The sequence below is a fragment of the Plecotus auritus genome (assembly GCF_963455305.1).
Source record: "Plecotus auritus genome assembly, chromosome: 3".
NCBI lineage: Eukaryota > Metazoa > Chordata > Mammalia > Chiroptera > Vespertilionidae > Plecotus > Plecotus auritus.
In genome coordinates this window covers 69467496-69489978 of record NC_137772.1, presented here as the reverse complement: position 1 = coordinate 69489978, position 22483 = coordinate 69467496, and the positions used below count along the sequence as shown (strand labels likewise).

General features: G+C 35.2%; 1 protein-coding gene across 1 annotated transcript in view; it reads right to left on the bottom strand.

Annotated features, from left to right (window-relative positions):
* The window catches only part of KLHL1 (kelch like family member 1), a 435664-nt gene that overhangs the window by 243631 nt on the left and 169550 nt on the right, over positions 1 to 22483 (bottom strand). Inside the window, exon 3 of the mRNA XM_080659234.1 lies at positions 18344 to 18480. Coding sequence (XP_080515360.1) covers positions 18344 to 18480 — 137 coding nt within the window. The remainder of the gene's footprint in view (positions 1 to 18343; positions 18481 to 22483) is intronic.

Below are 22483 nucleotides of genomic sequence, written 5' to 3'. Positions count from 1 at the left end.
TTTTAATATATTTTATTGATATTTCACAGAGAGGAAGAGAGAGGGATAGAGAGCTAGAAACATCGATGACAGAGAAGCATCGATCAGCTGCCTCCTGCACACCTCCCACTGGGGATGTGCCCGCAACCAAGGTACATGCCCTTGACCGGAATCGAACCCGGGACCTTTCAGTCTGCAGGCCGACGCTCTATCCACTGAGCCAAACCGGTTTCGGCAAGTCTGTTAGTTTTTTGATGGAGTCTTTCGGGTTTTTTATGTACAATATCATGTCATCTGCAAATAAGGACAGCTTTACTTCTTCTTTTCCAATTTGGATGCCTTTTATTTCTTCTTCTTGTCTAATTGCAATGGCTAATACTTCCAGTACTATGTCAAACAGGAGTGGTGAGTGGGCATCCTTGTCTTGTTCCTGTTCTTAGGGGAAATGGTTTTAGTTTTTGCACATTGAGTATGATGTTAGCTGTGGGTTTATCATATGTAGTTTTTATTATGTTGAGGTATGATCCTTCTATTCCCACTTGTTGAGAGTTTTTATCAAGAAGGGTGTTGGATTTTGTCAAATGCTTTTTCTGCATCAATTGATATGACTATGTGATTTTTATCTTTCAATTTGTTTAGGTGATGTATCACATTTATTGATTTTCGGATATTGTACCATCCTTGCATTCCTGGGATAAACCCTACTTGGTCATGGTGTATGATTTTTCTGATGTACTGCTGGATCTGATTTGCTAGAATTTTGTTGAGGATTTTGGCATCTACGTTCATGAGGGATATTGGCCTGTAATTCTCCTTCATTGTGTTGTCTTTATCTGGTTTTGTTATTAGGGTGATGCTGGCTTCATAGAAGGAGCTTGGAAGTGTTCCTTCCTCTTGAATTTTTTGGAATAGTCTGAGGAGGATAGGTTTTAGTTCTTCCTTGAATGTTTGGTAAAACTCTCCTGTGAAGCTGTCTGGCCCCGGGCTTTTGTTTGCCAGAAGCTCTTTGATGACTGCTTCAGTTTCTTCCAGAGTAACTGGCATATTGAGATGTTTAGATTCTTCCTGATTGAGTTTTGGAAGGTTGTATTTTTCTAGGAATATGTCCATTTCCTCCAGGTTGTCCAGTTTGTTGGAATAGAGTTGTTCGTAGTATTTTTTAACAATCCTTTGTATTTCGGTGGGATCTGTTGTTATTTCACCTCTTTTATTTCTGATTTTGTTTATTTGGGTCCTCTCTCTTTACTTCTTGGTGAGCCTGGCTAGAGGTTCATCAATCTTGTTTATCCTTTCAAAGAACCAGCTCTTGGTTTTGTTGATCTTTTGTATTGTTTCTTTGGTCTCTATGTCGTTTATCTGTGCTCTGATCTTTATTATTTCCTTCCTTCCGCTTACACTGGGCTTTTCTTTTTTTTTTTTTCTTTTTTATATATTTTATTGATTTTTTACAGAGAGGAAGGAAGAGGGATAGATAGTCAGAAACATCGATGAGAGAGAAACATCGATCAGCTGCCTCTTGCACACCTCCTACTGGGGATGTGCCCGCAACCAAGTTACATGCCCTTGACCGGAATCGAACCTGGGACCTTTCAGTCCGCAGGCCGACGCTCTATCCACTGAGCCAAACCGGTTTTGGCTGGGCTTTTCTTGTTGCTCTTTTTCTAACTCTTTGAGTTGTAGGGTTAGGTAATTTATTACCATTGTTTCTTGTTTTTTGCAGTAGGCTTGTAAAGTTATGAACTTCCCTCTGAATACTGCTTTCGCTGTGTCCCTTAGATTTTGGATTGTAGTGTTTTCATTGTCATTTGTTGCCATGATGTTTTTTATTTCTTCCTTGATCTCTCTGGTAACCCAGTCATTGTTTAATAGCATGCTGTTTAGTCTCCATGTGTTTGATTTCTTTGGGTTGTTTTTATTGTAGTTGATTTCCAGTTTTATGCCACTGCGGTCTGAGAAGATGCTTGATATAATTTCTATCTTCTTGAATTTGAAAAGACTTTGCCTATGTCCCAACATATGATCTATCTTTGAAAATGACCCATGTGCACTTGAGAAGAATGTATATTCTGTGGCTTTGGGGTGAAATGTTCTGAAGATGTCAATTAATTCCATCTGGTCTAGTGAGTCATTTAGGATTGATGTTTCTATGCTGATTTTTAGTTTAGAGGATTTGTCCAATGGTGATAGTGGGGTATAAAAGTCTCCTACTATGATTGTATTGCTGTCAATCTCTCCCTTTATATCCTCCAGGAGTTTTTTTTTTATGTATTTGGGTGCTCCTCTATTGGGTGCGTATATGTTTTCCAGAGTTATTTCTTCTTGTTGTATTGATCCCTTTAGTATTATGAAGTGGCCTTCCTTCTCTCTTGTTATGTCCTTCACTTTGAGATCTAATTTGTCAGATATAAGTATTGCTACCCCAGCTTTTTTTTTCAGTTCCATTTGCCTGGAAAACCTTTTTCCATCCTTTCACCCTCAGTCTGTGTACGTCTTTTTTTCTGAGATGGGTTTCTTGTAGACAGAAGATATATGGGTCTTGTTTTCTTATCCAATCCGTTACCCTGTCTTTTGATTGGGGCATTTAAACCATTTACATTTAAAGTTATTATTGATAGGTACTTATTTGTCGCCATTTTTATTCTTTACTCCTGTGTTCCTTCTTCGCTTCCTATTTCTTTTTTTTTTTTTTTTTTTTACAGCAGACCCTTTAGCATTTCTTGCATTGCTGGTTTGGTGGTAATAAATTCCCTTAGTCCTTTTTTGTCTGTGAAGCTCCTGATTTCACCTTCAATTTTGATTGATAGCCTTACTGGGTACAGTATTCTTGGATTCAGACCCTTCCTTTGCATGACTTTGTATATTTCATTCCATTCCCTCCTGGCCTGATGAGTTTCTGTTGAGAAATCAGTTGCTAGTCTGATGGGGGTTCCTTTGTATGTAACTTTCTGTCTCTCTCTTGCCGCTTTTAAGATTCTTACTTTGTCGTTGGTGTTTGCCAATTTAATTATAATGTGCCTTGGTGTCGGTCTTTTGGGGTTCATTTTGCTTGGGACTCTGTGAGCTTCTTGGATTTGTGTGGGGTTTTTCTTCCCTATATCAGGGAAGTTTTCTGTCATTATTTCTTCAAACAGGTTTTCTATTCCTTGCTCAGCTTCCTTTCCTTCTGGAACCCCTATTATGCAGATGTTGTTTTGTTTCATGTTGTCCCAAAGTTCCCTTAGGCTCTCCTCCTGCCTTTTAATTTTTTTTTTCTTGAAGTTGCTCACTTGGGTATTTTTTCCCATCTTGTCTTCTAGCTCACTGATGCGGTCCTCTGCTTCTTCTAGTCTACTCTTGATGCTTTCTATTGAGTTCTTTACAGCAGCGATGTCATTTTTCATTTCTTCTTGGTTCTTCTTCATTTCCTCTTGGTTCTTGCTCATATTGTCGAATTTGTCTTCCATTCTTTTCAGCCACCTTATGATCATTTCTCTGAATTCTTTCTCTGGAAGGTTGCTTGCCTCCATTTCGTTTACTTCCTTTTCTGGTCATGCCTGCTTTTCTTTCATATGCGGGCTGTGTCTTTGTCTCCCCATGGTCTCTCTTCTCTGGATGTCTGGTTATGTCATTCTCTCTCGCCTTATCTCAGGCGAAATCTGACCTTTCCGTGGTGGAGTGTCGAGCTCCTCTGAACCCGTGTGTTTGCGCCAACGGGGGACTGGTGTTCTGGAGCTCGCAGCTGTTCCGTGGGTGCCGCAGTTGTGGATTCTCAGGCTTCCGATAAGCTCCAATTTCCTGTTCAAGATGGTGCAGACTCCGCGTCCAAGCTCGCAGCCAGATTTTCCCTGTTTTTGATGACTGACAGTTTTAAAGAGTATTGGCTAAGTATTTTGTAAAATGTCCCTCAATTGGGATTTGTCTAAATATGGATTCACTAAGATTATGATCTTTGGGCTCATCACATTATATCTAGTGTACATACTATCAACGTGACATCACTGTTGTTTTTAATTTTGATTAGTTGGCAGTAGTATTTATCAGGTTTCTTCACTTTAAAATTACTATCTATATCTATATTTATATCTATCTATATCTATATCATCTATATCTATATCATCTATATCTATATCTATCTATATATTTTATTGATTTCAGAGAAGAGAAAGAGAGAGAGAGATAGAAACATCAATGATGAGAGAGAATCATTGATTGCCTGACTCCTTCACATCCCCTACTGGGGTTTGAGCCTGCAACCCAGGCATGTGCCCTTGACTGGAATGGAACCTGGGTCCCTTCAGTCCTCAGGCCAATGCTCTGTCCATTGAGTCAAACCAGTTAGGGCTAACATTACTCTTTTACTTCTCTTATCCAAGCTGTGTTCTCTGGAAGTCCTGATGCACAGCTACACTTAAGGAGTGGGAAGTTATGCTCTATTTCCTTGAGGGCAGATTAATTGCATTAGTGATTTGGAATTCTACATGGCAGATTTGTATATTCTTTGTCATTTATTTACTTGCTCAATAATTATTTATATTAGCAAATTCATAGAATTTTTTGAGTGTTTCAAAAAAGGCAACAGAGTTAAGGTAATTTCATTTACCTCATTTTATTATTTTTAGAAGGGTTACCTGTCTTTTTGGTAGTTACCAAAAGAAATAGATTTACATTGTAATTTAGACTTTTGCTACCATCAAATTACTCCTTATTCTAATATATGGGACCCTGCATATTCTTTCTCTATATATATCTCTCTCCTTCTCCTGAAAGAAAATTCTAGTTGTCCTTTAAAAATTATTAACACAACTGTTTTAGTAAACAAAATGTCAAGCTATACCTGGGGAATTTGATAGTCTTAGAATTTATTAATCATTAAACAATGTCATACATGCCTTGCAAATACAAGAGAAGCACAGTTTATGTTTTTTGAGTGCTAAGTATATTTCAGACTTTAAGGGCTCACAGTTAGAAATGTCAGAAAAATATCTACAGGAGGATCAGTAAAAAAGGAAGTGCAACATCAAGGGCCATTATTTTTTTCCATTTACACCTGCCCACCCTTTCTTTAGTAGACCCACTGGGTGTCAGGTCAGAACCAAAAATGTCAGAAGTTCTCATTTTCAGTACTTAAATTGTTTTAAATCTACTATTTTTATAAAGCTATCATTTGGAAAGAACAAGGAAGTGTTTGCTGAGTAAAAACCTTGACTTATTCTGAACATTCCCTTGACACACATTTATGCACAGGAGCTTAAATTTCTTGACTGTAATTATAGTGTATATTCCATATTTTTAGTATATTATAATTTATAACTCTGTTCCTAACCAACTGTATAAATTTTATCACTCCCAGTACTTTCTATGGAGATGAAAACAGCCTGTCACTCAATACTTTAGGATATTTTTGCTGTGAGGAAAATAAAATAAATAAATACAATCAACTCATACTTTTATACAAGTTTTCCAAGCTTCCACTGTAAGAAACATAATTGGGCAAACTGTATATCATAAATACCACATATATATTCATTTTCCCATTACAGAATTAAGTATTTTATAATAGATACCTTTACGTAGTACAATTACTCTTAACATAGATAATACCATTTCCTTTAAATTCAATGCACCCTGAGCCCAATTGAGTTTGATTCATAAATTTATTATTGTTCTTTAGTGAAATTATTAGTAATCTGTGTGTCTGGACAACATCATTTGAATTGAAATCAGATAAAAATACTTCTGAAATGAGTTATGATATCCACTTTTGACATATTAGTGAAGATGTGTGAAGTACATCATATGGTGTCTTACAAATATTCAAATATTTAGAAACATTTTCTCAAACCTTGGAAAACATTGTTTCTCAGATTTTAGTATAAAAAAACCTATGTTTTTATTAAGCAAAGTATTTATTTTTATTTTATCAAAGTGATCATGCTTTTTCCTTTGCTTTGATGACTGCGAAGCTAAAACAAATTGATATGTCATTTCTATGAATACAAACAGAATCTTTAGACATGTACTTATGGTGCAAATCATATCATGGATATTGTGGATGTGAATTGGAATGCCCTTTTTAGGTCATTTTTATTTGGTTTTCAAAGCCTCACACAACTTGCATAATCAGAAACAAAATTATGAACAAAGTCATAATCTTGTGACTTTTTTAAATGACTTTATATATTTTCTCCCTTTGTGTTTTACTTTAATCAGGAAAATAGAGAAATTGAAGGGGATAAGTCTCAGAGAATATAACTTCTCACTGGACAGATTTTATTGCAACGGTATGGAGGAGCGTGTTCTCATAGACCTGGTTTGTATTGACGTTATCTACAAAGTTGCTTCATCTTGGGGTGCTTAAGTATTTTATATACTACCTTGGGTTGTTGTAATGTGGAAAAAAGGTCAGCAATTTTGATATTTTATTCTGCTCAGGTTGGGAGTTCTACCATCATACCTATGCACCTGGCCGTCCTACCCACTTCCTCCAGGACCTCGAAGTTGCCAGATTGTTTGGTTTTAGGGTTTGTTTGTTTGTTTTTGGAGGAAGGTAACAGGTATTTTTTGGGGAGCACTGTTTTGGCTCTCAAATCTACTTAATAGGTTATATTTTCACTTTTCTGCTATCTTTATTAGCCATTTTCAGAGATGATCACTTTCATTGACTATAAGCATTCAAATTTTTTTCTTGAAATCTGCACATCTAACAATTCATATTCTTAATATTTCTTAGCTCCAATGAACCAGAATTGCAATAATTACAAAGTGCTATTGAGAAATTATACATTTGATTCTCCTATATGTATGAAATCCTTTCCCAAAACACTACCCTAGCACATCCATTTATATCATATTACTAACACCTTATTTTCCCTCATTTATATATTTTATTCTAAAACCATTTTGTAAAATGCACAATTAAATTGAATAAATATTAAAAAATGCGGTTTGTACTTGAGGCCCTAAAAAAGTTTTCCTTAATTTGATTAATGAAATAATTGTTTGTCAAAAAAAATCAAAATTATCCTATTAATGTAATTTTTGGATTAGTTAAATTTATGCACTACTCAAAAATGCTTATTAAACATAAAGTAGATTAGCTCAGGAAAACATGAAAATAATGACCCACATTTCTAAGTATTGTTTGTATTTTGCTGACATGGCTGTATCAGAAATGCAAATGTTATATATTAAACAAATGTAAACTTATTTTTATAATTCTTCTTGCAAGGTTGACTTCTACTATTCTTTATTAAATTTTATTGTTTTGCATTATCCTTTCGACTCACTATTCATAAACATTTCTCCAGAGAAGAAGAAAAGAAGAAACAGACTTGTGTGAATAACATTTGGCTGGAATATTTTGTCTGGTTAAGGAATGTGAGAAGAGTGTAATAGTAGCTGCAATGTGCTCGAGAAGAAAGTTCAAGCACACAGTCTAAGGAGTCAGGGATCCAGGTATTCCTTAGGTTATCATGAACATGCAATTCATGTTTAGCTGAAAACTGTTTTCCTTGTTGGGTAGCCCTTACCATCTTTTATCTGAGAGAGACAAAGCATTTACAATTAAGTGCTGATGGTTCTCATTATAAATTTTCTTTCTTAAATCAGGCAAAGTAGTAATTTATGGAAATTTCAAAAAACATTTTTTAAATATTTTAAATTGATTTTTAGAGAGAAAGAGAGAGGGAGAGAGAAAAACATTTATGTACATCAATGAGCTGCTTCCTGCATGCTGTCTATTAGGGATTGAACCAGCAACCCCAGGCATGTGCCCTGACTAGAATCCAACCAGTACCCTTTCAGTACACGGGATGACGCTCAACCAACTGAGCCACACTGACTAGGGTTGGATGTCTTAAGAAGAGTATAGTCACAAGTGTTGTTTTGTTTGCTTGTTTTTGTCTGTTTTCTTATTTATAGTCGTTTTTCTCATATGTGATCTGCAAATAGCATCAGCTGTATTAAATTTTAAAAGGAAAGTATTGAGAACTATTTAGTATTTTAAAGGTATGTATTGTTTAGAAACCTAAAGTTGGTGTTTGAGTTTTCCTAACTGCCAGATAAAGCCAAATATTGTGAGTCATAACTGAGATGTTTGTGAAACATATTAAAAATGTTAAATATTAAACATGCATAGTATTTTTATGTGTTTTTATTTAGATAAAATTATAAAACAAAATTATACTTAAAATTGCACTTTTGATTTGTGGACATTCAAGGTTGAGGGTTATTTCAAATACTGCTATGGTCAATTACAAATAATTCTGCATTTGAGTAGCATCTATATGCTTTCCTCAGGTTATTCATGATTTGTATAAAATAAAATTAATTTTAAGAAAAATTTATATTTGATGGCAGTTGGTACTATATTAATGGAAAGTCACATTTTTCACTTAATGTGTCAATAACATAAATACATATAAGCATTTTAATAAAACAGAAGTTTGAGTAACTTTAGAGCTAGTTAAAAGGACTTCAGTGTCATTGAGGAAACTGGGCCATGGTTTCATATTTGTGAAATTTTGTTGATCTTTATGTTAAAGGCATTTTCATTTCTGTATAAGACAATAAGATTTGATTAACTGCCCATTTCAAAATGTGGCTGGGTGGGTCAAATGAGATAAGTTATGCTAAAATACTGAATGCAATATATGATAAAATCACACCTGAAATATATAAAGTAGCAAAATTACAACAAGGTGATTTTAAAAAATATACTCCTAAAAATGTACACTTAACCATTCATATGAATTATAAGTCATGTTGTAATACTGAAGCATGTAATAAATTTGATTAAGTAATAAATATTTTATGAACAATGTGTTATTCCCTTCCCAATTCTCAGTCTTCATCTCTATTTTTTAATAACAAATTGTGGAAAGGATTTGAAGGACTTATAAAAATACCTGTTAGGAATAACAATTATAATTGAGTGCTTACAATATGCTAAGCATTATGCTAATTTTATTCAAATTACTGTATAGTTGAATAATCTTAAAACTCCATAAAACCATGTAATCTGACCAAGACCTCAAACTACAAGAAGGGGAGCCCAAGGGATATAATCAAAATACTTAATGAAAAATAAGAAATAAGTGCATTCCAGTTAGAATAAATGCCCAGAATCAACACTGGGTTGCCCACCTCATACTGAGTTTTAGTTGAAAAGCAGTCCTGGTGAAGGCTGAAGAAACCCTCAGATATTTCTGAGGTTAAATGCCATATACTACACTATACTGCCACTCAAGGATAACAGAATCAATTGTATGCAGTAGATATTTTGGGGTTAGAGTGAAGATGAAATAATCCTGAGAAAATATAGTTGAATATAAGATTAATGCACAAGAATACATAGCATAGTCCCTTCACAGTTGGTATAATGGCATTTGATTCAGTCTCTGCTTTTCTAGTACCCAAAACAGGAAAATGTGAACAATTAAAAGACTAAGAGGAACAATAAACTAAAATTAAAGCAGATTTTTTTAAAGTTGATTATGAGACCTAAGAGATTGTTCTTACTTGGAAACTTTGAAAGTTAATGTGAGCTATGGTGTAGAAAGGCATAACCCTTCCTCTATAACTAGTAATATTAAATTTCACACAACTATTTCTTTTTAGTTCATCTATAAAATTCCACAGCTTAAAGCCAAAATGCAATTCAGTAACAACAAAAGTTGTACAATATTCACAAAATGTGTACCATTTTTATTATTTGATAAAATATACTTTTTTTCAAAATTAGTTTTCTATTACTCAGTATTGCACACACACAATGTTTCTTGGTAAAATAGTAGAAAGGTATTGGTATGATGGCAATATACACCAGAATATGTTATTTTTTTATTTTTACTTCTGTCTTTAATAATAATTTTAACGTCTTATGAAAATTGTTAAATAACAATTTAACAATAACAGTGTTTTTAAATAATGGGTAGTAATTACATATAAAACCAGTCTTTAAAGGTTTAATATGTTAAATTGAGAACATAATTTTCTCATCTAGTAAAAGCCCTAGGTTTAAAACTATTGTCCTGCTAATGTGCTTGCATAATTCATGTCACTTGAATTAAACCAGTAATAAAAATGAAGCAATAATTTACTTTTAATTACAATAAAAATTCTGAAGAGAGTTTAGAATATTCAATCTAGGCTGAATATATTGATGTATACTTTCAATATTAAAGCAGAGCATTATACATATCAGCTCCTATATTCATGTATTTATTTCATTCAAATGTTTGGCAGTAAGCAGAAGTTATGTTACTATTCCTTAGCATAGACTAAGTCTTTAATTAACTTTAATAGCACACAAAGTTTTGTGTTTGTTTGTTTTTAAATAAGGAAGTTAAGACTTCAGTGTGATTAAAGGGTTGCTATTTGACAGTTTAATTTTCTACCCCTCTTCTTAATACTACTTCTATGGACAGCTTCCTTTATTAAATCTTGTCCTTATCAGTTCTCTACAGGACCTGACACTTAGCTAGTAACCCTGTAATTCCATCTCCCATATTTGTTCGAACTCTGTTTCCTTACGCACCAATGAACAGAATATATTTTTAAGTATATCAGGATAGTAGGAACTATGTAAGAGATAAGAAAGAAATTTTTGTCAGCTCAAAGACAACTTTAAAATACAGAGAATCTGTTCAAATATATTACATTTTCTCTTTTATTTTCACAATGCCATCCTTAATTTAGGCTAGAGCTGAAATACATATAAATACAAAAACAATATAGTAGCCCTCAAAATTTGTTTTATACCATTCTTAATGAGAAAATATGAGGCTGTATACATCAAAAGTATGTTTATAAACCCCCATCCCCAAAAAGAAAACAAAGGATAGCTATTTTGAACCCTAAATTGGAAAGTCTCTTAAAGGCAGAAAATGTGTGTAATCGGCATATTGTTTTCCAGAGCCCATTATAGGACATGGCACATAGTAGGCATTCAGTAAAACTTGAGAGGAATTCAATGCATTCACAGGAAAAGGACAACTAGCCATTAATGTGCTTAAATTTTTAGGCACCATTGCTCCTTGCAGGTACGTAGCATTCAGTTGTGAGGAAGCATGAACCTAATCTGCAGTGATTCACTATATAGCAATAAGGGAGTCGATTTAAGCTACTCAAACTATTTTGAGGACAAGATAGTCATAACCACTTCAAAGAACTCTGTCATAACACATACTGTATGAAAGGGTATTGACTCAGTACAGAAAGTACCATTCAATTTGTGTTATGGCATTTTATTCTAGTAATAGATTACTATCTTACTATTGATCTTTGTCAGGTTACTTTATATCACTGAATGGGTTGCTTAAGAACTCCAGAGTAGCCCTAGCCAGTTTGGCTCAGTGGATAGAGTGTCAGCCTGCGGACTGAAGAGTCCCGGTTTCAATTCTGGTCAAGGGCACATGCCCAGGTTGTGGGCTCCATCCCCAGTATGGGCATGCAGGAGGCAGCTGATCAATGGTTTTCTCTCATAATTGATGTTTCTATCTTTCTCTCCCCCTCCCTTCCTCCCTAAAATCAATAAAAATATATTTTAAAAAACAGCTCCAAAATCTCAAGCACTGAAAAAAAAATAACTGTCCCTTCACGTTACTTCAAAAGAGACCAACAAAGTTCTGACCTTCTCATGATAATTTTGTCAATGTTCATTTGAAATATTAAATATGTAATTCTCAAAAAATGTTTTTCATGAAAAATGTTTATATGTAACATTTATAAGGTTTAGGATGAAATTTCTAAAGTTCTATAATTTTCTAAGTAATTTGAAAATAGAATAATGGGAACTGTAAACATTTTTTTTTTCTCCTCTGATTCCATGTTTCGGATATGTTCTGTAGATTAATTCTAGAACAGCATGGATTTCATTATTCCAAATTTAGACGTTAGCAGTTAAAAGAAATAATAGGTATTTTTCTAGATGAGTATAATTACAGAACAGAGGCTTCAGAACATGTAGAAAAATATTTTAAAAAATATTTTAAGTTCGTTTAAAATTTTACAACCGAGATAGTGCATAATGATACATATATGTTACTGCTTTTGAAAACTAAAGTGACAAGCTTTTTTTCACTATTCCTGTGCTAATACTTCTATTTATTATCAACTTGTTTAAAGGTCTATGTCATTCCAATCTGTATTCATCCAGACTTAATTTATATTTTATCTTCTAGTCCCTAGTGTGACTCTCTTAATTCAATAAGTAATCAAATATTTTTAACAAAATTTTGGATTGACTTTGAAAACTGGTATACAATCTTATAATTACATATTCTCTGGATCACAACCAAGTATTCAAACTTTAAACTTAAGGGAAAGGTTGTAAAAGGGCACTACAGCAGGTACTCAAATTATATCATTTTGTTCAACATCATTTTTTTGTTGTTTGTTTGTTTTTGTAATTTTGATGAGATGCCCTAGGAACTTAACTCTTGTTTATATAAATTAGCCAATTGTAAAATTGGTTTCATTATACATTATTTCACCTAAAAACATATTGATGACATTAAGGGAGGACATACTCTATTTTATAATACATCCTGTTGCTTAAATGGGCATTTGCTCTCCATGAATGACTCTCATCATACTCAGATTTCCTAGTAAAATTCTACAAAAAAACTCAAAGGAAAGTTTTAAAAGAAGAAATGTTAAAGTTAGTTAGACATATAATTAAGAATTTAGAAAAGTGATATGAAACTGTTAGAAATACAGTTATTTCTAACACCAGTGTAATTTTCCTCTTTTTTCCACTCCTGAACTTTTACACTGGCAAGCATGTCAAACTCAAAGGCTAACACGGGCCAAATAATGAAGGTTTAAGTTTATGTGGGCTGCAAAAAACAAAAGCTTCAATTTTCATAGAAACATAGGTTTATTTTGATAGAGACATGCTGAATACAAAGGGCTGAAATAAATGAGTAATTGTTAACATAAAATAATAGAACATTTTAATAACATTAGTATTTTTTCTTGAATATTAACTTACCAGACACTGAATAACTGTACAAATTAATAAGCGTAACACCAATAAACCTATTTTTCTCGTTCTCTGAAAGTGAAATATTTCCTGTTGCGCACACCAAAGTCAGTACAAGACTAATGCTGTGGCAATTGGCTGCTAAAATATTCGCTGCTAGTATTAGTGGAGAGAAAGGGTGCACCTAAGGCGCGGAAGGGAAATGAATGTGACATGATTATAGTAATCAGTCATTAGGGAACATTATAGTTCATTATTAATAATTACGTATAACAGGATGATGTAAAAATTAAGTTATGACATTTTTATTAAAACGTTTCTTACATACCGTTATATTGGCTGGGCTGCAAAAATATTTGTTGTGGGCCGCATGCGGCCTGAGGGCCGCAAGTTTAACATGCTTGTAAGTGTGTGAAAACAAGTGACCTAACAGAGCCCCCCAACTCTTTCTTTTAGGAAAGAAGCTAATTTTGATACTGCAGTAATTAGTCATCATTTTAATAGCTGTATATTTACCCTTTATGCTTCCAATAAACTTAAAAATTATTAAATAATTAAGTTAAGATTTTCTTTAATTTTGTGGACACAAAAACCATATTGGTTTTCTTTATTCTATCTTACATATTTCTAGTATTAAACTTGTTTTATTATGATAATATCTTCCTTTACAAAATACTCTATACCTTTTGATCCATTACTACCACTGCACTCACTCCTTGATACCCAGGTCTCTTTCCAGTTAGAAAAAAAAAAAAAAATAGTCTCCCAATGTTTATTTCAGTTTTTATTGAAACTCTACCAGGACCCTGATTCCATTTCCTCTCTTTCTAATTTTCTGGGATAGGAGAAAATTGGGGTAATTAGAAAGGGTGCCTTCCACATCTTACCATGTATACATTTTTATTAAATGAAATCTTTAAAGGATGATTCTGTTAGAGCAGGCAGATAGAAAGATATCAGCTGGGAGAGGCTGGGAGAGGTGGCTAGGCTTGGAGGGAAGTAAGTGACATGACAAACTGAAAATGGACAATGGAGGGGGCAGGCCCCTAAGTGAGCAGGAAAGGTTCAGAGCCCTCCAGGATGTGGTCTAAATGATGGCTTAGCACCTAGATTGAAGCATCTATCTTATATACAAACTGCTGTTTAAAATTTTAACCCTGCTATTTTGGCTTCTGTAAATGTGTGCTTGCTTAAATAATAAGGAAAATAAGACTACTCCCATTCCAGAGAGGCCATAAACCTTTCCCAGATGAAGTTATCAGTGCTGGTGCCAGGCCAGGTCTTTGGTTGAGTCTCAGAGTCCCAGCACATAGGGCTCTTTAAGAACTTCCAAAGGGGGCCGGCAAAAACCTTGTTTGGGAGACAAAGAAGCTCAAAAGGTATACATACAGGAAACTTCCTGTGTGAATTCGCCCAGAATTTGAAAGGCATTTTTCTCTGGGCTCGCGCGTTATAATAATAAAGAGTAACTCCATTTCTCTAAGCATTGCTTGGTTCTTCTTTGGTCTTCTGAAATAAGATGAAGGAGACTTATAACTTAGAGATACATTTTTTTTTTTAATACATGAGGGAGGGGGTAACTTGCTTCTTGCCTAGGGGGCTCTAGCCTAGAGGTATAAATCATTTAAACTCCTAAATATCAAGGCACTCCTTCAGTTTTGCCAGCTGAGCTCCCTGTTCAGATCCTCTTTGAGTGTATTGCTTTCCTACAAGTAAATCCTTGCCTGCTTTTGCTGTTATTTGTTGTCTCTTGTTTGAATTTATTCTTATAAGCAAGACAAGTGGGAGTGCAGACAAGTGGGAGTGCAGAGTACTATCTCTGGCCTGAGGCAGAGACCCCCTTGTTCACCAGTGACAACTCCTCTTTCTTCAAATAAAATATTATTAAACTCTATAATTATCAAAGCTTATATACAGTCAAAATATCATTCTAATCTAACTTTACCCATTGTTTCATTTTCCTAATTTCTGAGTGAAATAAATTAGTTACCTATTGTTTTCAAACCTCAGACATTTTTCAGATCTCATAGAAATGTTTCCTTTGAAATCATTTTGAGCACTCTCATTCATGTCTTTTGAACACATTACCTTAACAGATAATAGTTAACTATCAATTCTTGATATAATTGATCCTCCTTAGTTTTTTTAAAAGCCTCTCAAACCTCAGAATTTAAGAAAATATTCCCAAATGGCTTACCCTTTAGTATCTTACTGCTTGTTCATTTTTACCACTTTCTGGGATACATTTATTTTTAGTCTTCTACAAAAAGTCTTAGAAGTCAGCTAGCAATCTAAGTAGAAACACAGATACCTCCTATTCTTGCCTTTCTATAATATTGCTCATGTGATCTCTCTTATTGTTGTAATTTGTTACATTGTATGTAGCAAAAGACAGGTACAGATTTTACATTACGCTTAAAATCCCCCTTACTTTAGCTTGTAAAGTATGTTCTCATCTAGGGCATTTCTATAAACTAACAATTGGAAATTTAGCAGTCACCAGGAAGACAGAAGTAGCAGAGCACAGGCCAAAGTGGCAGTGGCAGCTGAAAGGCAGCTTTGTATCCTGTCTGCCCTTTTAAAAGCAGAGCCCAATCTAGGTCATTGCATTCAGCAGGGAGCTTGGAAACACCTTCCAACTTTGTGCTGCACCAAGATGAGTGTCTTTTGACCTAGTTTTGCACAAGAGAAATGCCAGGCTGCCTGGCTATGGAAGCTGTAAGTGTTGGATCTGTGCCTTTCTGTTGCTAGAAGGATTCTTGCAATGTAAGTTTCAGGATTTGTTCTTTCCAAGAAACAATAAGGCAGTTGTGTTTGCTACTCTTGATAGGGGGCCATGATCTTTTGCTACTATTTCAGGTTGTATGCAAATTGAAATTGACCAATATGATCTCAATTCCCCATCAGCTGACTAGACTTGCTTCTTCCTGCCGCTAGTCCTTTGACCTCCCTTTTCTTAGAGGATTTGCTTTAGAAAAACCCGTAAATGTAAATTCCTTCTTTACTCCTTTGAGGTGTGAATATTTTTTTGTGTGTGTGAATATTTTTAAAAGGCTCTTGACAGTTTTCCAATCCAGAAATGTTTTTCTCAAAGCCATCCCTTTGAAATGCCAACATCAAGGGAGAGAGCACCCAGTCTCTCAGTTTTGTGAGAGACCAGGAGCATAATTGGAGTGAGCTCCTTGCTTCAAGTTGTAAAACTACCTTCTGTGGCAAAGATAGGAGAGACATTACTTTTCCGTTAGATACAACCAATTAGCAAACACAGATGGCCTATGTTCTCTCCCGCCTGAGCACTTTAAAATTCTCCCCTCTACCCTTTGTTCCGGCAGAATTATTATTTTATTATTAATTCATTGGGGTGACACTGGTTAATGAAATTATAAATTATATAGGTTTCAAGTATACATTTCTATAATACACCATGTGCACATTGCATTGTATGTTTATCACCCAAAGCCAAAGCATCTTCCGTCACCATATATGTGACCCCCTTCCCCTTTACTACTCCCACCCTTCTTCCCTCGGATAACTTCTGTACTGTGTGTCAACGAGTTTTTGCTTCTTTGTTTTTCTTGTTTGTTCATTTACTGCTTTCAGTTTTATATTCCCCATATGAGTGAAATCATATGGTTCTTGCCCTTTTCTGTCTGACTTATTTCCCTTAGCGTGGTAAGTAAACGCTCAGTTCTGGTCTCCCTCCCCGATTACAACAGCCTTCAATAAAGGCTTACCTGCTTAACTTTGCCCAGAGCAAATATTTGGTTTGACAAAACATAATTTTAAAATTACTGAGGCTGGGAAATGTCTGTCTTCCCATCACATTGCTGCTTTGAGATTCAGCATCTAAAGCAGGTGCATTTTTGTTTTCAGAGGATTCATTTACTGAGTGTTAAGTTGGTATTAACAAGATTCTTTCCATGATAAGCCAAATCCTCAAAGAAGTTAGATTCCCACTAGTTCCAAGGTCTTTTGCTCTTAGAGGCTGATCTTTAAACACTGTGTCTTGTTTCTCTGTGACTAGAAATATTGAAAAATGCAGCTCCTTAAACTAGGGTCCTGATGCATTGATAATCAGGCCTCTTCCTTCCTTCCTTTCCTTCCTTCCTTCCTTCCTTCCTTCCTTCCTTCCTTCCTTCCTTCCTTCCTTCCTTCTTTCTTTTTTTCTTTCTTTCTTCCTTTCCTTTTCTTTTTTAATATAATCATCAATAGTTCAGGCAAAATGAACCACATTCCATTCCTAAAATGTATCCACTCATACTATTTTCTTTTACTACTATCACAAGATTTTATTATAATGTCTCCTCTAATCTCATGAGTCTTGAAAAGCTATTAAAATGTTTTAAATGAATGTGAACCCTGATAATGCTCTGAGCAGGTTTTATGCCTTTTAACTCTCTCTTAACATTTAACGTTATATCATATGTATTTTCATCTCTTTTCTCCACTTGGACCATGGGCTTCTAGAAGGCAAGGACATGGCTTACTCATTAGTTTATCTTCCAGAGATAGAGCTAATACTTGCACATTAGGTAACATTCAACAAATGTCTGCTAAAATAGCAAAACTATTTGCACTAAATTTTATAAGGTGCAAAGACCAATAGAAAATGTCAATATAGAGGATCAGAAAGAAACAAATAGCTTTTAAATCTCATCATTTCCACAATTCTATGTATTTTCATTGTCCATTTCAAGTTTATAGAATCCACATTAAATGTTCTATGAAGGTTTTAAAATTAAAATAATACATTGCAAAGAATAAAGAGTTATTTGAACACATCTATTTCAAAATGAAAAAAAAAATAGAATCCCTTTTGCTTCCTAATATTTTAAATATGGACATAAACAAATTATTATTTGATCATTAATGACCTCTCTGCTTCTCTTTTCAGTGCATCTATCTGCTATTTATTTTATAAGCCAGTTTATTTTATTTTTTTGAATTTTTAAAAAATTAATTTTAGAGTGAGAGAGGAAGGGAGGGGGAGAGAGAGAAAATCATCCATGAGAAAGAACCATCAATTGGCTGCCTCTTGCACACTCCCTACTGGGGATTAAGCTAGAAATCTGGGCATGAGCCCTGACTGGGAATCCAACCAGTAACCTCTTGGTGCATGGGGCGTTGCTCAACCAACTGAGCCATACATACCAGGGCATATAAGCCAGTTTAAATTATTAATGAAAGGAATTTGATATATGTACTAGTGTACATATATACATTTATAATTTCAGTGACAAAAGAAAAAGCAGTCTGACTTTTCTCTGTTGGTCTTTCAAATGGAAAAATGAATAAATAAAATAAGAGATGCAAGCTGTATTTTTCTTTAAATTTTAAAATCCTGTACTCAAATTCTAAAATCTACAAGACATCAGTGTGAAGCTTCATCTTTTACTGTACCTGTATATGCAAATTGTACAAGATCCCAGAGGGCATTGGGGTCTATGCCTTCCATCTTGATTTCTTCTTGCTTGGCTTCGCAAACATCACTTGTAAACATGGCAGCAAAATAGTCTGAGACTGAGCTCAGAACAAGCCTGAAAGAGTCAAAAGGTCTAATTTAGGGTGTGAATATAAAGCATCAAAATGCTAAGTGTTAACAACAATGGAGTGCAGAGCAATCTATTTACGTATCTCTCTGTGTTTGTTTGCCTATCAATCACCTATATATCTCTGTATCTATCACCCATCTATTAATCTATAATTACCTTATGGATTGCACTTGTAAAAACTGATTTAGGAAATTCTGTTCTACCATTTTAAATACATTTTTCATTTTACTTTTAGTTCTTCTATCCTTTTAGATAGGAATCCAATTTCATTTCTTTCTACATCCTCACCCACTTTTCACCACACTATCTACTAAAGAATTTGATTTGCTCAGTCAATTAATGGTGCCACATATATCATAAATGTAAGTGTAAAATGTGTAGTGACCTCTCTGAGATTTCTAATTTTTTTGCTTATTTGTCCATTCTTATGCCTATAAAATATTTTTATATGTATGATAAATATGTATAAATATAAACAAGTAAATACTATGATTCCAAATATATCTTTATATCAAATTAGGCAAATTCTCCCTCTTTATTTCTGCTTAACTAGTAGTGGATTTAAAAATCATGTTTTTATTGATTTCAGAGAAAGGAAGTGAGAGGGAGGAGAGAGAGAGAGAGAGAGAGAGAGAGAGAGAGAGAGAAGCATTGATGTGAGAGAGAAACATAGATCCCTTGCCTCCTACACGTGCCCAAACAGGGGATGGAACCTGCAACCTGGCCATGTGCCTTTACCAGTAATCAAACTTGTGACCTTTCGGTGCATAGGATGACCCTCAACCAACTGAGCCACAGCGGCCACAGCATGGATTTTTATTCGGCATAGAAAGTTTAAAGTAAGTTTTTGAAATATAATTCTAATTAAAAATGCAGTAGATTTCTGATTTTATATGTGAACGAGAGGCCCAGTGCACAAAATCGTACAAGACCCATAGCACCGGCATGCTGCGGGACCCAAAGTCCCACTGCCACCACGCGTGCAAAATCGCGTGAGACCCAGAGTCTCTCCTGCTGCCACAGGACCCATCAATGCACTTCCTGGTGACCAGTTGTTTGGTCATTCTGGCATTCTGGCCACTGGCTTTTTATAACATAGATGGTTGGTACATTTACCACATAACGTAATCCAATACAAAAATATAAAATATACCTCCAGATATTCAAGGTATTTTGTCTGATTTATATTTTAACTAGAGGCCCGGTGCACAAAATTCATGCACGGGAGGGTGTCCCTCAGCCCAGCCTGCACCTTCTCCAATCTGGGACCCCTCGAAGGCAGTTGGACATCCCTCTCACAATCCAGGACTGCTGGCTCCTAACTGCTCACCTGCCTGCCTTTCTGATTGCCTGTAACCACTTCTGCCTGCCAGCCTGATCACCCCTAACCACTCCCCTGCCAGCCTGATTGATGCCTAACTGCGCCCCTGCCAGCCTGTTTGGCCCTAACTGCTCTCCCCTGCCAGTCTAGTCACCCCTAACTGCCCTCCCTTGCCGGCCTGGTCCCCCCCAACTGCCCTCCCTTGCAGGCCTGTTCCTCTCCAACTGCCTTCCCCTGCCAACCCGGTACCCCTAACTGCCCTCCCCTGTGAGCCTCATCACCCCTAACTGCTCTCCCTGCTGGTTTGGTCCCCCCCCCAATTTCCCTCCCCTGCAGGCCTGAGTCACCCCAAACTGCCCTCCCCTGCAGGTCTGGTCATCCCCAACTGCCCTCCCCTGCAGGCCCAGTCGCCTCCCAACTGCCCTCCCCTGCTGGCCATCTTGTGGTGGTCATCTTGTGTCCACATGGGGGCAGCCATCTTTGACCACATGGGAACAGCCATCTTGTGTGTCGGAGTGACAGTCAATTTGCATATTACTCTTTTATTAGATAGGATGTTTTCCCTAAAATTGTCTTGTGTACTCTTGGTTGATTCCTACATACTTTATAGTTTTATTAGCTTTATGTATGGTAACTTAAAAAAATTTAAGGCACAGTTATCTTCAAATATTTATTATATACCAATTAGATAAATCAGTGTCAAATGATCAGTTTTGTCAAAATAACAAAATATAACATTACGCAATATGAAAACAAATTGTAATAAACCAGAGGGACATATTTCTCTCCTAGTGCATAAGAAATATATTGAGAAGAAATTAACCATTTTAACCTTACACATATAAAGACTTGATTTATAACAGGGCCACCTCCATATAAAGAAAACTATTGTGAGACCTAGATAATTCAACCTTAAATAATTACATAAAATCTCCAAAACTGTAACATACAAAATACTGCTAACTCAGTAAGAGAAGTGCAGAAAACTTTGTAATGCATTTAGATTTAGTGAACATAAAATTTGCATTACATTTTAGAAGAGGGATGTAATGAAAAACAGAAAGTAATATCTTAATATGTGCATATAAAGCTCCTATTAATGCAAGAAAAGCAGAAGCCAAAAATGCATATATAAGTGGATTAATGTAGCCACTCTGGAAAATCTCTTATTGAGGTCACCATAAATGTATTTCTTTCAAAATCTATTAAACTTTTCTAAGTCCACTCCAATTTATTGTGGTATTTGACATTGTTGACCTCCCACTCCATCTTTAAATCTCCATTTTAGCTAAGGCAGTGCAGACTTTCTTATCTCAGCTTACCTCTGATTTACTGACTTCTTTTCCTACTCTTATTCTTGACCCTTTCATTGCTCTAGGTTTTGAATCAGGGTTCTAAATATTTGCCTTAACACTCACTGTTTCAGAATCAGTTTTAACCATGGCCTTAATTAGTATTGTTATGGTAATTTTAAATCTAGCCTTGTGTCTGGAATCCTATAAATACTTCTCACCAGATATCTGAGTAGCATTTCAGTATGCCCTAAATTAACTTAGTCTTCCCTGTGAGACTTTCTTTCATTTTTACTTCCCTTATTCTAATTTGTGTACCACCAATATATTGAATTTTCAGAGTAGATACTATAAAAGTATTTATGACTTCTCTTCCATTACTTATATCTAATAAGACATAAAATCCATCTTTCCTTTTACTGGACTTTGTGTTTGCCTTGCCTAGATCCCCTTTATGAGGCACACCGATGTGCCCTGGGCTAGTGATGCTAGCACCTAACTGCTCCTAGCTACTCTTTCTCTAGAACCACACATGGCCCAAAAGGAGAAATAAAAAACATACTGGAAACAAATGACAATGAAAACACAATAATCCAAAATCTATGGGACACAGTGAAAGCAATCCTGAGAGGGAAGTTCATAGCATTACAGGCCTACCTCAAAAAACAAGAAAAACTGGTAATAAACCATCTAACTCTGAAGCTTGAAGAATTAGAAAGAGAGCAATAAGAAAAGCCCAGTGTAAGCAGAAGGAAGGAAACAATAAAGATCAGAGTGGAAATAAATGACATAGAAACAAAAAAACAAAAACAATACAAAAGATCAATGAAACAACCAAGAGCTGGTTCTTTGAAAGGATAAACAAGATTGATGAACCTCTACCCAGGCTCACCAAGAAGCAAAGAGTGAGGACCCAAATAAACAAAATCAGAAATGAAAGGGGTGAAATAACAATAGACCCCACAGAAATACGAAAGTCATAAAAAAATACTATGAGCAACTCTACTCCAACAAATTGGTCAACCTAGAAGAAATGGACATATTCCTAGAAAAATACGACCTTCCAAAACTCAACCAGGAAGAATAACAAAATGTGAATAGGCCGATAACTATGGAGGAAATTGAAGCAGTCATCAAAAAAGCTTCCAACAAACAAAAGCCCTGGACTAGATGGCTTCACAGGGGAGTTTTATCAAACATTCAAAGAAGAAATAAAATCTGTCTTCCTCAGACTATTCCAAAAAATTCAAGAGGAAGGAGCACTTCCAAGCTCTTTCTACAAAGCCAGCATTACCCTAATCCCAAAACCAGATAAAGACACCACAAAGAAAGAGAATTACAGGCCAATATCTCTCATGAACATAAATGCCAAATC